The 17,189-nt window shown below is 43.0% G+C and overlaps 1 protein-coding gene across 1 annotated transcript in view; it reads left to right on the top strand.

Annotated features, from left to right (window-relative positions):
* Positions 1–13,698: 13,698 nt before the first annotated feature.
* Positions 13,699–17,189, top strand: part of Gap43 (growth associated protein 43) — a 105,419-nt gene continuing 101,928 nt past the window's right edge. Inside the window, exon 1 of the mRNA XM_045147695.1 lies at positions 13,699–13,836. Within this exon, the coding sequence (XP_045003630.1) occupies positions 13,807–13,836 (30 nt within the window). The 5' untranslated portion in view covers positions 13,699–13,806. The remainder of the gene's footprint in view (positions 13,837–17,189) is intronic.

The following is a 17,189-nucleotide window of genomic DNA, read 5'->3' as shown; positions in this document are numbered from 1 at the left end:
AAGCCCAGAGGGTGATAATTTACTGATGTTAGGAAAAGCGACTCCTAATATAGCAAGTCTCAGGAATGAGTTAGATAAAACTTTAATGAAAGCTCCCCTCATTCAAAAATAAAATAAAACTTTGGAGTGATTACTGGATAGCAGGGGTATAAACAAGATAACATTTTTGTATGCTAATTAAAATATTTGAGCTGAAGCTGGGGAGATGGCTCCAGAGGTTAAAGGCACTTTCTTGCAAAACCTGTTGGCTTAGGTTCAATTTGCCAGCATTTACATAAAGTTGGAGGCAAAGGGGCACATGTATCTGTGATCTCAATGCCAGGAGAATTAAAGCCCGTGTTATAGGCCAGCTAGTGTGACATTTGTTTTATAGTCTGGCAGTTCATTTGCACGAGACCTTTTCTCAAAGAAAACAGAGCACAGACACCATGAAGTTATTATCTGACTTCCACACATATAGTGTGACATATACCCCCCCCACACACAAATAACTAAATTTATTTATTTATTTATTTATTTATTTATTTATTTATTTATTTATTTATTTATTTATTTTTTATTTGACAGAGAAAGTGGGGTGGGGAGAGAGAGAATGGGCATGCCAGGGCTTCTAGCCACTGCAAATGAATTCCAGATGCTTGTGCCTCCTTGTGAATCTGGTTAATGTGGGTCCTGGGGAATCAATTCTGAGTCCTTTGGCTTTGTAGGCAAGTGCCTTAACTGCTAAGCCATCCCTCCAGCCCAAATAACTAAATTTAAAATTAAATAAATAGATATTTAAGGCTTCAAAGGTTTCCAATAGGTCAAAGAACTGGTAAAAAGTATAAACTAATGTAAACATATTATTTTCTGTAAGTCATCATTTATATGTGGATAAGAAAAGCTCTGTTGTAGATGGAGTGTAGACAGATGTAGACGGCTTGGGAGGATTCGCATGTGCCAGTTTTTGCCTTGGAAATTCAATGGGATGATTTTGTCAACAAAGTTTAAGATGCCCCAATTGTTGAACTTTTTCACCAAATGTTAGAGAAGTTTGTGATTTTGAGGATTAAAGGAAAGAATAAAGACCTCGGTAACAGGGAACTGACAACTAATCGAGGAAGCTTGTAGGAACTGACAGGCAGATGCCAGAAGTAGTTTCAAGAGAAACAAAAGGGCCAATAATGGGAATACCTATACCCAGAGCCTAAAACACAAACAAACAAAAAATAATAAAGAAAGAAAATTGCTCAAGAAAATTCTGTGGAAGTGTCCACTGGCAACTTTGGATGTGTTTTGGGAGTCGTTGCTATGAGTAATTTGATTGTCAAGGAGAAGAGTAGGTGTGGATTTCAAACATAAAAGGATGGAGGTGGTTCCGATAAAGAAGCTGGTTTTAGAGGTGATCAGATCACTTTGGAGTGGAGCAAAGGAACAAGGAGAATAATACAGCAAGAATGACTTGAGCAGATCATCTGGCAAGTAATGCAGTTTGAGCTTCAGTCTCCTCACTTGGGTGGAACATGGATCACATTGTTTTGCATTTGCCTAAATCTGAAATAGTAAAAGATTTTAATAGCAACCCATTAAAACTGCTCTCTCTCACTCAGTCTTTCTCTTTGTAACATTTTCTCTCACTTGAGTTTGCATTGAAAGGCTACAGGCAAATTTTGGGTACCTGTGAAGGTGGGGGATTATCTTGGTGTTGCATGGAGACTGGGCTTAATGGGATGCATTAATGTTGTTCCTAGGGACTTCTGTGTCTCTTTGAGTTATTGCCAGCCTTCCTGGAGTAGGGGTGGCTTGAGGGAAGCGCAGTGTACCAACTCACTGGCATCTTGGCCAGACGTGCGGGGCCCAAGGTTGAGTGACAATATAAATAGGTCCTGTATCACGTAGCATCTGAACCATTGTTGAGATTACAAGGAAGGCTTAAAATGTATGGCTACATAAACTATTCTGCAAGGAGGGAATTCTTCCTATCGCTAGCTGTGTAACATTTTAAATGGAAGAGTCAGTTCTTACTGAATATCGGTCAAAAATCAAAGTCATTTTTGTCAGGAGTAAATTTCATAATGCCACACATAAAATTACAAATCTGTCATACACATTTTTATTTTTTGATAGCAACTGTTTGAAATTGGATTTCTCATAATTCATGTGCTTTTGTATGGCTGCTGGTGCCCTCCACAGCAAAATACATCTCTACATGGAGTCTCATACTTCAAGCCTCCTCACTCTCAATAATAAAAACAAATCAACCAACTGTGTGAGAGGAAATATGATATATCTTTCCATTCCTTTTTAAAATTCATTTTGCATAGTCAATGTCATACAAAGAAGTCATGAAAAAGCATGCATCCAAAAATGAAGGAAAACAATATAGAAGAGTATCAGGCAGTTACAAGAGATTACTTTTTCAAATGCGGTGTTTATTGTACTTATTAATTTTTTTCAATATATAACTTTTTATTTCTTGTTCTAAATAAATACTCATTTCATACTTCGCTTGTACTGTTTTTAAAGAAGGCCCACCAGGGCCTTGTGAGACAGCTCATGGATAAGAGTGCTTACTGAGCAAGCATGAAGATCTGAGTTCAGTCCCCAACGCACACGCACCAGGGTGTGGCCACGCATGCGTGCAACTCCAGGACTGACAGTGATGAAACAGGGCCTCACTGGTCATCTAGTTTGACTAATAGAATGGTGACTCCTGGGGTTGGAGAGCTGGCTTAGTGGTTAAGGTGCTTGCCAGTGAAGCCTAAGGACCCAGGTTCGATTCTCCAGATTACACATAAACCTGATGCACATGGTGGCACATGCATTTGGAGTTCATTTGCAGTGGCTAGAAGGCCCTGATGTGCCCACTCTCTCTTTCTCTCATTCCCTCTCTCTCTCTAATAAATAAATAAAAACAAAATAGTTTTTTTAAAAAAAGGATGGTGACTCCAGATTCAGTGAGAGGCTTTCTCTCAAGGAAAGATCACTGAAGCACAGTAGAGGAGAAAGCCCTATGTTCTCCTCTGGCTTCTGCACATGTCTGTGTGGGGTGTACACATCTGCACGCACACACACACACACACACACACACATACATATATGACACACATACACACACACATATGAACACACATAAATATTTTTCTTTAAGCCTACCAACTCATGTAAACTTGAGGTCCAATAAAACCCAAATATGTCCCTGCAGGAAATAACAAGAACAAACTTAAAACCAAACTTAACATGGTGCTAGTTATCTGGAGACACAATTCAAACAAAGCATGAACGGGTAAACGCACTCTCACAACACCATGTGGAGAACAGAGCAGAGGCCTGGAGAAGTTTCCTGATTACTTTGGGGACAAGAGTCAAGTGAAGGGCTTCGATCCCAGGCTGGTTTAGCTCATGACAAAGGAGTGAAGAACTCTGGTTTTAGTCTGGGATACCTCGGTGACAGAGTGAGTGAAAGGACTCTGATGCCATCCTCGGATACCTCAGTGACAGAAAAACAAAGGGCTCTGATGCCAAGCTTGAGTTGTGCTGGTGGTAGAAATTTGGTAAGGTCTCATTGGTGAGGTTTCACATCAGCTGCTTGGGTCACTCAGGAGGCCATGGAGTTGGATCTGTTCATTCAAACAATCACCCGAGCAGTGGCAGGTTAAATCCTGGAGCACGGGCTAAGGCCGCCTGCCTTTTTACTCACTCTTCTCTTCCAGTTCCAGGCAGTTTCATTTCTGAGATCTCCTTGTTTTTGGAATATTGGCTGCTCAGAGATCCAGATGGCCTTCAGAGTATAGCCTGGCAGGGAGAATTCTGAGACTTGAGACAAGTCTGAATAAGTGGACAAAGATTTAGAGGGTCTCAGAGATCATTGAGTTTCTGGCTTCAGAAGTCTTGTCTGTCTATAGGAAGCACAGTGCATCCTGGCTTGCAGGCATACAGAAATGCTATCAGCTTAATTAATACGGTGACATCATTTCACAGAGGCAGGCCTCTCCCTGGGACAGATGCAACCATGTCTTCCTGAAACCCTTTGGCAGGTTCCTTCTGGCAGCATCACCCCAGGCCAGCTATCCAGATCTGGCCAGAAAAATATTTACTGACTCACTAGCATGTGCCAGCCATGAGCCAGGAGCTCAAGATATAAACATGAGTAAGAGGAGGGCCTTGCAAACAAAGAGTTTTCATTTGAGTTTGAAGAGTAAAAAAGATAGTGGTACCTACCAATAAGATGCTGTGCTTTTGCTTGGGTATCTTGGGACCCAGAGGAGGAGGAGAGAGAAAGGGAGAGAAAGAGAGAGAGGGAGAGGGAAAGGGAGAGAGAGAGAGAGAGAAAGGGAGAGAGGGAGAGCCTCTTCTGATGTTCAAGGAAGGTGGCTCAGAGAAATTTACTATTTATTTGGCTAATGCTCATTTACTTAAGTTTCATGTGATATGGGTTAATATTTTTCTAAGTATATGGAACAGAATTAGTAAAGTGTTGAAACAAAATGGTGTCATCGTTGGATAAATTTTTCTCTGCACCGTACACGTAAGGCGAAGTAGAAGCCACAGCTTGAACGGCCAGTTAGTTCTTCCTTGGATGGTTTGTTCTCAGTCCATTCTTTCTCAAAGCCTAATCCAAGGATGGTCTGTGTTGAAGTGATCTGAGTGTACCCATAGGTTCCAAAGTCCATCCCATATCCACTGAAGTCCATCTTTTAAAAGACATCCTCAAGAGTTTCTTTCTTTCTTTTTAAATTATTTTATTTATTTATTTATTTTGTTTTTCTTTTTCTTTTTAATTTTTTATTTATTTGAGAGCGACAGTCACAGAGAGAAAGACAGATAGAGGGAGAGAGAGAATGGGCGTGCCAGGGCTTCCAGCCTCTGCAAACGAACTCCAGACGCGTGCGCCCCCTTGTGCATCTGGCTAACGTGGGACCTGGGGAACCGAGCCTCGAACCGGGGTCCTTAGGCTTCACAGGCAAGCGCTTAACTGCTAAGCCATCTCTCCAGCCCTTATTTTGTTTTTCAAGGCAGGGTCTCCCTCTAGCTGAGGCTGTCCTGGAATTCACTATGTAGTCTCAGGGTGGCCTCGAACTCTCAAGGATCTGCCTCCCCAAGTACTGGGATTAAAGGTGTGTGCCACCAAAGGAGGCAAGAGATTCTTATCTGCACTGAAAGTTTGAGAGTGACTGTGTCATTGGGGTACACAGAAGGATTTTAAGAGGAGGGATAGTATATGATTGCCATTTTAGATAGATGCACCACCTGGAGGAAGGCAGAACATTTTTGCTGGGAAAATATAAAAATAGCAAAGCCAGCTGTGTTGGTGTCCACAGGAAATGCTGAAGGTCTAAGCCAGGGGAAGGGGAAAAGAAAGAGAAAAGAAATATTTGGGGTAAAAATGTTTAGGATTCAAGATGGGCAGAAAGTTGCAGAGATGATGAAGACTGGGCGGCTATGTAGGGGGTGGTGGTATTGATGGGGGTGCAGAGGAGAAAACGGTGACAAATGATGGCGTACTTCTCTAACACTGGATCCACAGAAGAAAAAAAATCTGTCAAAATGCCATGTTGAGCGTCGTTTGAAATTATGGTCTCTGTGCATTTCAACTGAATACTTTCATTGACTTCAGGTTGGTGAACGTGAGTCCTAAAGTCGTCTTTGAAAGAAACTCACCGTTTTCGCTGCTTACCACCAAGCCAAGGCACACGAGAGATCCTCCATATTTAGGGGTATTTTGGAGCTAACAAACCTAGCAACATGCACCTTGGATAGCTAGAAAAAGGAATGTGCATGGCCATAGGGCAGTGGTGTATTTCCTAACATACTCTTACACATAACCACTATGGCAAGTCTGTGTGATTAGGGAAAAGGTCTCATTCTGTGATTTCTGTTGCTGTTGCCTTCTTTGCTTTGTAGAAGCCCACAGGGAATCTATGGGTGGACAGAGCCTCACCGTAATGGTGAAGGTATGGGACCTGGCACCAAATGTTATATTAAATTTAACCCTTGAGAAGTAAGGGTTCTTACTCGGTTCTTGTGTTGTTTTTGTTTTCTCTCCTTTTTTTGGGGGGGGTGCGAGGGAGAGGAGGTTTGTTTGATACTAGTTGCCCTCCATGGTGTCTTTCTCTAACACAGAGGTCTTGATGGTATCTAGTTTTCTAGTCATTGACAAGCATTTTCACTTTCAATATCCATTCAGGATGTTTGCAAACAACATCATGTGGAGAAGACACAACATAGACTGTTTCCTGCCTCTGGAAAAGGGGTTGTACCATTCCATGAATAGTTTTTCTATAGATGCGTATCAAACCTCACCCAGATATATTTACTTATGCAAGTATTTAAATAATAACAAGTCAATTAAATTATGAATAAAATCTTTTGAGGATAAACTTAAACATTTTCGAGGTTACTGTTAACTCTTAGCTTCTTTCTAACTGATCCTTTTCTTGAGTTTTTCTTCAGGTTCTTGAATCCTAGATATCTTTTAAAGTTTCTTCTTTGGTGCATTTGTCTGGAGTTTATTTGCAGCAGCAAGAGGTCTAGGTACAATAGATCTCATTGTTTCTCTCTGTGTGTCTCCTTCTCCCTCCCATCTCTCTCCTTGCAAATAAATAAATATTTTTAAGTGAAAATGAATTCTTTTTATTTGATCCAGCACTCACTCACCCATTGAAGACAATTCTGAGTTGTGTTTCTTATCTGATCCCGTATGCCCCTTTGCCACCCCACTCCTTCCATAAAATGTCCACTTGGAAGCCTGCAGGCGTTTCTCACACCGCTGCCGCTCATCAGCTTTTCCTGCAATCCCCTGCAGTGAGGATCGCTTGTTCCCCTCACAGACAATGCACAAGTCCTGATCTCTAAGATGCATACATGAGACCTTGTTGGGGGCGGGGGTAGATGTGGGAATGTCTTTGGACATGTAATTGAAGACCTCAAGAGGAGATGAGTCTAGATTGAGAGTGAATCCTAAATTCAAACATAGGTGTACCATACGAAGAGAAGGCTCAGGGTGCACAGAAGGGAATGTCATGAGGCAAGGAAGGCAGAGAGAAGAGTAACGCATCTTCAGACCTTGCTGTGTACCTAGGGCTGACCATAGCCACTAGGAACTTTGAGATAGGTATATAATAGGTTTTCCTTCCAAGCCTCCAGAAGGAACAAAGCCTCCTTCATTTTTTTTTTTAATTTGTTTGGTTTTGGTTGTTTTGAGGTAGGGTCTCTCTCTAGCCCAGGCTGACCTGAAGTTCACTATGTAGTCTCAGGGTGGCCTCGAACTCACGGCGATCCTCCTACCTCTGCCTCATGAGTGCTGGGATTAAAGGTGTGTGCCACCACGCCTGGCTCCAGCTCTCCTGCATTTTGACTGAAGACTTCTGGCTTCTGGAAATGTGAGAGAATACATTTTGTTGCTTTAAATCCACAAATTTGTGGAAATTTGTCATGGCAGGCCTAGGAAACTAATACATCTTCTTAGCTTAATCTGTTAAAATTGAATTTATTTCTCAATACATAAAAATGTGCATACTAATGAGGCACCATGTGATGCTTCAATACATGCACATATTGTGGAATGTTCAAATCAGGATAAACTTGTATCTATCTCTTCAAACATCCATCATTTCTTCATGATGTAAACTGTTGAAATACTCTCTCCTGGCTCTTTGTAATTTGTAGTATATTGTTGCTATCTACAGCTCTCCTTCCAGCAGTACACCAGAACTTGTTCCTCGCTTAATACCAGGGTTGGTTCTTTCCCCGTCCCTCCCTCCCCACTACTCTCCCCAGTCTCTGACTGACATTATACTCTTAATCTCTGAAATCAACTCTGTTTAGATGACACACATGAATAAGATCATGCAGTATTTGTGTTTTAGTGCCTGGCTTACTCTAAGGGTCTCCATTTCTATCCACACTGTAGCAAATAACAGTGTTTCATTCTTTCCTTTTTTTTTTTTTTTTTTTTTTTTTTTTTTTTTTTTTTTTTTAAATATTATTTATTTATTTATTTATTTGAGAGCGACAGACACAGAGAGAAAGACAGATAGAGGGAGAGAGAGAGAATGGGCGCGCCAGGGCTTCCAGCCTCTGCAAACGAACTCCAGACGCGTGCGCCCCCTTGTGCATCTGGCTAACGTGGGACCTGGAGAACCGAGCCTCGAACCGGGGTCCTTAGGCTTCACAGGCAAGCGCTTAACCGCTAAGCCATCTCTCCAGCCCTATTCTTTCCTTTTTTTAAAAAAAATTTTGTTGTTGTTCATTTTTATTTATTTATTTGAGAGTGACAGAGAGAGAAAGAGGTAGATAGAAGGAGAGAGAGAATGGGCGCGCCAGGGCTTCCAGGCATTGCAAATGAACTCCAGACGTGTGTGCACCCCCTTGCACATCTGGCTAACATGGGTCCTGGAGAATCGAGCCTTGAACCGGGGTCCTTGGGCTTCACAGGCAAGCGCTTAACCGCTAAGCCATCTCTCCAGCCCCATTCTTTCCTTTTTGATCTAATCTTTAAAATACCTTTGAATTGGGATTTAATCTACCCTTCTAAACTTGTCTGTTACTACTATCTTTACACCACGCCCTCTTCTGAGACAGTCCCTCGATCACACGCTATTAGCATAGTTTGCCTTTTCTAATAGGATTCTCTTCCCTTCTCTGAATCTCACTGTGTCTTCCCTAGTGGTTCAAATTCCAATTCTGAAATTAAAAGCCAATTCTAGGCCACACAGTTTCTTATTTATTCTGAAGGTGGGGTTTTTTTTTTTTTTTTTTTGGTGTGTTTTGGGTTTCAAGGTAGGATCTTGCTTAGCCCAGGCTGACCTGGAATTCACTATGTGGTCTCAGGCTTGCCTTGAACTCATAGCAATCTTCCTAGCACTGCCCCCCAAACATTGGGATTACACGTGTGTGCCACCACGCCTGCGCTATTCTGAAATTTTATGGCACACAGTTCACATTGAATCATGCCTTGTTCAAACAGCATTTGTTTTGCCTTCTACACAGGAGCCTAGCTCCTTCAGTGCAAGGTGATTTTTACAAGAGGTTGATGAAGTCAGCAGGTCCTAACACATAATGCAGGACTAAATTTTGTTACGCAAACCTCACTGCTCCCGCATTCATAAAGCTCTGACTCCTAGTACTTCAGAATGTGACTGTATTCTGGGGTAAGGCCTTCAAAGATCATGGAGGCAAAAGGAGGTTTTAAGGGTAGGCTCTAATTTAATCTGAGGCTTTAAAGGGAAAGTTTCACACACAAAGTAGTGTCCACACAATGGGAAGGGCCAGCAAGAGGGTGGTCATTGCAAACCTAGAAGAGAGACTAGGACCATCCCCTTCCTTGATGGCTCTCAGAGAAAAAAACAAGTCAGTTAATACCTTGAGTTTGGATCTCTAGCCTCCAGAAGTGTGAGAAACTTAAGCATCTGTTTGTGGAAGCCAGCTAGTCTGCGATAATTTGTCATGGGCAGTTAGGTACGTTAACAAAGGGGAAAGGCTGAGAGTGACATGGAAAGAACAGAGGAGCGAAGAGAAGAGACGAGTATGCTGCGCATGACGGCATGAGCTTGTCTCCAGTACCACCATGATTTCGAACTTGTTTGGCAGAGTCCTTTGCTAAAGCCTATGAACTGAGGCGTTTACTGTGAGAACTGTACCATTTCAGTATGAGGTTCGAAAAGACCTGCGAGTGGGACTAGAATCTGCTTTTCGTCCCTAGTCATCTTTTCTTTTCTCCTTAGAATAATGTAATTGACTATAGTAAAGAAGTTAAGTGATAGTTTTATGAATTAATTTGTTGGCCTAAAACTTACAATTCTTAGTAATAAGGCTAATTCATTTTGTGGCACTGGTGATGAGGGTATAAAGATTAGTGAAAACATTGGGCAACTCCCTAGAAAAAGACAACCCTGGCAGACCTATTTTCTTATTACACACACACACACACACATATATAATGTTGTTTGGTTTTGAGTTTTTGTGGTTGGTTGTGTGTCACTGCTTTGGTCCAAGACTAGACCAGTGTGCATGCTTTCTTCTTTCTCATTCTTCTACTATTCCACATGACTTAGAAGGGGAAAATACCTTCAAATCATCCTAACTCAGCTTGGCATTTTGATTTCCTGTCATGGGAAGTAACTGTAGGATGCTCTTTCATAAAGGCATCTAAAACGATGAGGATTCTGCATACTGAGGCAAGAGAATTGGCTGAGGAAATTGACACTTGGTCAGAAATGTGTTAAGAGATATCAGTCAGACGAAAGTGTCAGTTTGTTCTTTATGGCTTTTAATGCAAGGCTTGGCCTGGTAGATGGACCTTGAAGAATCCTGACTTCATTTCAACACAAGACTTCTGCTACATATTTTAATCACTTATGGACCAGAAATAATGAGATGTGTAGGTCAATTGATTGGTGATCTAGTGGTTAAGAGGGTTTAGAGTCTTAATGACACAGAGTATAAGAATGAGAAGGTCCTTCTTGGCTCTTGGACATGGTAGCCTTAACTCGGAGGAGCAAGGTGTCACAAAATAGATGACCATCAAAGCATGCCCCAAGTCAGTAGCTCTAGAGTTCCTTGTCACATGCCAAAGAGGAATTAAGGAATGAAGGTAAAAGATGAGCAGATGAAAGTAGATTTATTACGGAGATGATTAGAAGGACTCCCACGTAGATGGACAGTGACATACACACACCCAAGAGAGAGAGAGAGAGAGAGAGAGAGAGAGAGAAGAGAGATTGCTATCAAGCTGCCTCATATATTGGCCTTTTCTGGAACTTACTGTCTAGCTTGTAATTCACAGTGGACCCCTCATCCTTATTGCCTAGAGCAGCCAACTCCATTTCGCTAGCATGATCTCTTCTTCACCCTGCAACTTAGTCAGAGAAAGTAACTTCTCTTAGCTTTAGTTGTTTTCCCCATCAAAAAGGAACGTTTTAGCTGGGCGTGGTGGTGCACGCCTTCAACCCCAGCATTGGGGGTGGGAGGGGCAGAGGTAAGAGGGTCACTGTGAATTCGAGGCCACCCTGAGACTACATAGTGAATTCCAGGTCAGCCTGGGCTAGAGAGACACCCTATCTCGAAAAACCAAAAAGACAAACAAATAAAAAATAAAGAACATTTTACTTGTACCTACTTCACTTTAGGCAATGCAATGCATGCAAGCTGATGAAGATGCCAATGCTAAGATGGGCATTTCATACAAGCAGTCACAAAGTTCACCCGTGTCCATGCCCAGCTGGTTTTCAGCCCTAGTTTTTTTACTTTTAAATTTTGTTTATTTTTAATTATTTGAGTGTGACAGACAGAGGGAGAAAGAGGCAGAGACAGAGAGAGACAGAGAGAGAATGGGCACGCCAGGGCCTCCAGCCACTGCAAACGAACTCCAGATACATGTGCTTCCTTGTGCATCTGGCTAACGTGGGTCCTGGGGAATTGAACCTCGAACCGGAGTACTTAGGCTTCACAAGCAGGCTTTTAACTGCTAAGCCATCTCTCCAGCCCTCACTCAGCCTTAGTTTTTATGACGGCCTTATGCCAGATTGTTTTCAAAGTTCTGATGAGAATGATCTTATCATGAAGCATCAAGTTTGTTTCTCTTTCAACCCCAGTTACCACTGCTGGTTCCTTCCCTCAACACTTTCCAGGCCCTAAAAAGGTGATCCTCTCCCCCAACTGGCATGTGTCTGAAAGGAGTCTCATGAGTGGTTTGTGTCTTCTATCATGTAAATTCATGGAAGCTTCATTTTGAAAGTTCAGCTCTGGCAGGGTTTGCTGCAAAGTTAAGAGAATATTAAACCCAAAATCTTATTCTGATTTTTTTGAAATCTTTATTTTCATTTTCATTTGAGGGAGAAAGAGGGAGGGAGAGAAAGAGAGAGAATGGGCATGATAAGGCCTCCAGCTGCTGCAAAGGAACTCCAAACGTATGCTCTACCTTGTGCATCTGGCTTACGGGGGTCTTGGGAATCGAACCTGGGTCCGTTGGCTTTTGCAGGAAAGCACCTTCAACACTAAACCATCTCTCCAGCCCCTAGTTGTTTTTTAAACCATCAAACATGAAAAGTTATAAACTGAGGAAGAAAATTTAGAAGAGCAAGTGATTTGATTCTGAAGCAGTGTTGTTCTCAGATAGGCCTCCAGGAATAACTTTAGACCCTCCAGGTATCATCGTCACCCCTGGGTGTCTTCCTGACAGGCGTGCACCTTGGCTTTTGTTAAACTGTGTTAAGTACCTACAGTTCCGAGAAGCACTGAAAGAAACACGATCATGTGATGTCGGGATGCCCCCTGTGAAACAAGTGCACGACTCGGAAGGATGAGGAACAAGATGACCTGTTATTTAATTAGAGGTGCTTGTCATCACTGATGAACAGCAAATCGTTCTAGAAGTTTTTTGTTTTTAAAGTTTGACTCAGAAATGTCACCAATGGTTCAGGAATGTTCAGTCTGTGGCAAGGCTCCTATGCCACAAAAGTGGCTCTGATGCGCCTTGTATATGTTACAGTCTCATCCTACAACATGTTGGCAAAGCTAAGATTCCATCTCCATTTTACAGGTGAGGGATTTAGGTACAAGAGCTCACACAGAACTGAATAGCTAAAACTGGTGTTAGATGCACTTTACAAACCATATATCCCTCCCCCCAGATTCAGAAAGACAATAGGAGTTGAAGTAAGTTTCATGATGCTCATTTGTGGATGAGTTTTCCTTTAATTGCCCTCAAACTGTAAATCAGAACATCAATATAACACATACCTGTTGTCCCCAGGAACTCAGCTTTTTAAAAGAAAATTAGAAGAAACCACCATTTCCAAAAAAGCTTATATGCATAGGGAAAGAAAAATGACACTGCCATGTGATTTTAGATATGGATGCTAATTCATAAACAATAGTTATTTTCTTCCATTTCATATATATATATATATGTGTGTGTGTGTGTGTGTGTGTGTGTGCGCGCACACACACACACGCGTGTGTTTCTACAATGTATTGGAGCAATTTCTGATGTGTTTGTGCATATACATATATATATATGTATGTATATATATATAATTTTTATGAACAATGAGAGCAGTATATGCATGTGTACATATATTTTTGGGGAAACTGAAGCTCTGCAATTATTAACTGTGCATACAATCTAATTGGCAGCTATAATGTGTGTAAGAGAAGAGTTAGGAAAGAAGCAAGTATTCCTCAGGCCCCTCTAGCCTGAAACACAGTCCATCTAATCTCTCCAACTGGCTGAAATAACCCGTCTCTACCCCCCACCCCACCCAACCCCCCTCCCAATGCAGTGCAACCTCGGTGGGTAATTGGGTCCAGATTGGAGGTGTTTAAATATTCATGAGACTGGCAGAGGCTGGGAGGGGGTGACTGTCTAGAATGGGGGTAGGGGCTGCGGGAAGTGATTAGTCCCTGAGAGCTAGTGAAATATTCTGAGAAACAGACTTAGGGAGAGGGAAGGAAAAGATAAAGATTAGGTAGGGGCGGGGGGAAAAGAGAAGGAGGAGAAGAAAGAAAAAGAGGAAAGAAGAGAGAGAGAGAGAGAGAGAGAGAGAGAGAGAGAGAGAGCGCACTGCGTTGAGCAATAGCTGTGGACCTTACAGTTGCTGCTAACTGCCCTGGTGTGTGTGAGGGAGAGAGAGAGAGAGAGAGAGAGAGAGAGAGAGAGAGAGAGGGGAGAGAGAGAGAGAGGGAGGGAGGGAGGGAGGGAGGGAGGGAAGGAGGGAGGGAGAGCGCGCTAGTGAGCAAGCGAGCAGAAAAGAGGTGGAGGGGGGGGAATAAGAAAGAGAGGAGGAGAGGAGAGCAGGCAGGAAGAAGGCAAGGAAAGACACCACCATGCTGTGCTGTATGAGAAGAACCAAACAGGTAGGGCTAAAGATTTTTTTTTTTACTTCTTGCTGTTGTGAAATTTCCAGAGTACAGTATTTCTCTGTAAAAGCAGGGGTGGTGGTGGTGGGTGGGGGGGGATTATATTTTAACTGCTTCTGCCCTGGCATGGTGCTGGCGTTTCCTTAGCATATGGTAACTGATGGTTGCATCCCAGCTTTTATTCTTTTCCGCCTTTCATGCTCTGGTTTTGGAATGCTGTTACTAATTAGGGTGAGGGGAGAGAAATATGCCGGCTTGGCTAGAAAATACGATTGCCTTTTGCCTATTAGTGAACGCATAGCGTTTACTTCTCCGGTTTTGAGGGTGTGGATGTAGAAAGGGGTGTGGGGAAGAAGACGTGGGCTCTACCTACAAGATAAGGACGAGATCTTTTCTATTATTTGCAAGAAGCGTGGTTGAGGGGAATTAAGATGCGGGTCTGAGCATTGCCTGTCCTTGTGGCTCAGTTTTCTCGCATGTGCTGCGGAAGATGCCTTATTTCATATACACGCATGGGCTTCCACGGGGCGCAGGTATTTGTGGAAGAACATGGGGAGCTTTTATTTATTTATTTTTCAATGAATGAATGAAACTGTGATTTTTTTTTTTGTTGTTGTTGTTGTTAAAGACATTTGGGGCTGGGGGAGAAATTGGCTGTGCAGACAGGGGGAAATCCCCACGCTAGAATCAGTAGCCGATTGTGCGCCAGCTGGTCGGAGAGGAGAGGCTGGGCCACGCCCCTAGGAGCTCGGAGCCCGGGTGGGATGGGAAAGGCGAGAGCCGAGCCGGTGTAGTTACCTGTTGGAAACCAGGTCTTTTCTCCTGGCCCCTTCCCTCTGGCTTGGGTTCCTCGCACTATCAGTGACCAGACGATGTGTTAGCATCCTGGATCACCGGCGTGGTGACTCAGGCATGGGGAAGAGGGACACGTCCAAAGACGAGCCCGAATCTGAAGCCCCCTCCTCCCTTCCCCCACTGCCTGGATTTTTTTTTTTTCTTTTCTTTTCTTCTTTTCTTTTCTTCCCTCCACCCTCTTCCATTTCGAATTGCTCACTTATGTCTTGAAAGACATTTCAGAAACTTGACTGGGGGTGTGTGCGGGTGGAGAGGAAAGAGGAGCGCAGTATTCCGCAGTCACTGACAGTGCGGTAACGCTCTCCAGGAGAAGCTTTCAAACATTCTTGGAACACGTTTGAGTGATTTTTTTCTTTTTTTTTTTGCGAAGGTTAAGAAAAATGGGTGTGGGATATGAGTTAGTGTGTGCGCGCTTGTGCGCGCGTGTGTGCCCATGCCAGGAAGGTGGTGGTGGGTGTGTATGTGGAGGGAAGCAGTCTTAATCAAAGAAGCCTTCTGCAGACTAAACTGCCTTAGGGGTGGGGTACTAGAGATAGGCTTTGGGTATTTATTGCTGTGAAGGTGTTGGACACTGGACAATTTGTTATACATTCCCTGGATCCGAACGGGGTGGAAGGGGGGGGGATTGCAGAGGAAACAGCCCGGCACATGTAACCAGCGCCCCGGAAGGAGGGGTGGGGGAGGAAGGATGAAGGGAGAAGCCAGGGGAATGTCAAGTGTAGCGGGTGGAGAAGAGGGATCAAGATAAATAAATAAATGAATAAATAAATGGCATCCTTGGTTGTGTGGGGGTGTTTGCAGAAGTCAGTCAAGGTGGGGTGTGGGTGTGTGAGGAGTTGGGGGGGTGGTTGTTGCACCATTCTTCTGACTGCCCTTTGGTTCCAGAGACTATTTCCAGTGGATCCTCGGTTTTTTTTTTCTTTTTTCTTTTCAACACCCCCTCTCCTTGTCTTCCTTCATTTTAACATATAAATGTAATAACAGATACAGGTGTCTAGGGTAAGCACACTGTTGAAAGAAATGTTCTAAGGTAACCCCGCTGGTAAGCTGGGGAAATACAATTTAGAAAGGTGGAGCCCTTAAAAAAAAAAAAAAAAAAACTAAACTAATGTTATTTATTTATTTATTTAATAAGCTTTAGCTATGGAAAGGAAATTACCAACTTGTTCCCACCCTATTTATACACATGTAAGTACACACACTTCTCCTTTGGCAAAGGAGACTAAGCAGGGCTTTTAGATGAGGAGTTGGAGCTGCAGGAATTCCCTGTCTGAAATGAGGACAGCTGCCTTCTGTGGGTTTTATCTTCCTGACAGCCCTGAGTGCTCACTCTCGTGTGCAAAGTGATGAGGATGAAATTGTGTGTTTAGGGAGTTGTAGAAATTTGCATGTACATGTGTAGCGGGTAGGCATACCTCATATACAATGGTCATGCATGTCCCCTGCATGGATTCCACATGCCTTCCTGTGTCTCAACATCATTGATATGCAAAGCAACAAAAAATGTAAGTCGAAAAGAAATGTACAGAAATATTTTTTTTTGCTTACACGTTTTTATAAATGTGGCTTTCTGTATGAAATGGCTGTATCCTATATAACCACGTCATGTATCATTCACATTTGTCAGTGTTTAAGACACCATTAAATCAGACAGAAGGAAATGGTGTATTCAGGGCGTGGGCTCACATTACACTGACTGGCATTTATATAGTGTGAATACTTAAGTCCCACACAGGTTTCCCTCTCATGAGTGAAATGAGTCTCTGTGGTTCATGACAGAATCCAATGGTGTCCATCCTTCATGTGGCCTATATTTATTGTCCTAATCCTTAACAGGGAATAAAACAAGGGCGCAAGCCGGCAAAGGTCTAAACTCTGCCACACCCATGAAATCCAGCAGAGCCCTGGGAGGGAGGGGCTGCCGGCTCTGCACTTCCTTCCTCTGCCACTTGGGCAGCATGCAGAAGCAGCCTCAGACTTCCAAGTTGTGATCCCTTGCTACGGGGGCGGGGGGAAGAGAGTGCCTAAATGCTCTGTATTAGCCATTAATTACCACAGCAGATTATTACAACAGGAAGAAGAGAATGGGAGAGCGATGGAGAGCAGAAGATCTTACCGGAGTGGCTAACGGAGGATAAAAATAAAAGGATCCGGAGATGTCATTGGCTCATGATTTTCAAACATCTTGGGGCTTTACTTTAAATAGCTCAATTAACACGCGTACTGCAGATGATTAAAAACTTGCAAGGTGTGGTGTCTACAGAGCTAGGAAACTGTGAGATGTTTCCTTTGTTTGAAAATGATGAGTTTAGTTTGTAACGGAAGCACAAAGTAAGCATGCAGCCCTATCCTGGAAACCCCAGCAGCAGCAGCCCCCCCATGTACCCCATAACAGCAAATGATTCTTATCTTGGAGCGTGTTCTGTGGTTTAGAATTCCAGCCTTGCTTAGCTTCGTTTTGCAGCACTGGAAGATGTGAGAGGGTACAATCTTGC

The sequence above is a fragment of the Jaculus jaculus genome, chromosome 4, assembly GCF_020740685.1.
Source record: "Jaculus jaculus isolate mJacJac1 chromosome 4, mJacJac1.mat.Y.cur, whole genome shotgun sequence".
Lineage (NCBI taxonomy): Eukaryota > Metazoa > Chordata > Mammalia > Rodentia > Dipodidae > Jaculus > Jaculus jaculus.
Note: the sequence above shows the minus strand (reverse complement) of the source record. Positions and strands in the feature narration are given on the sequence as shown.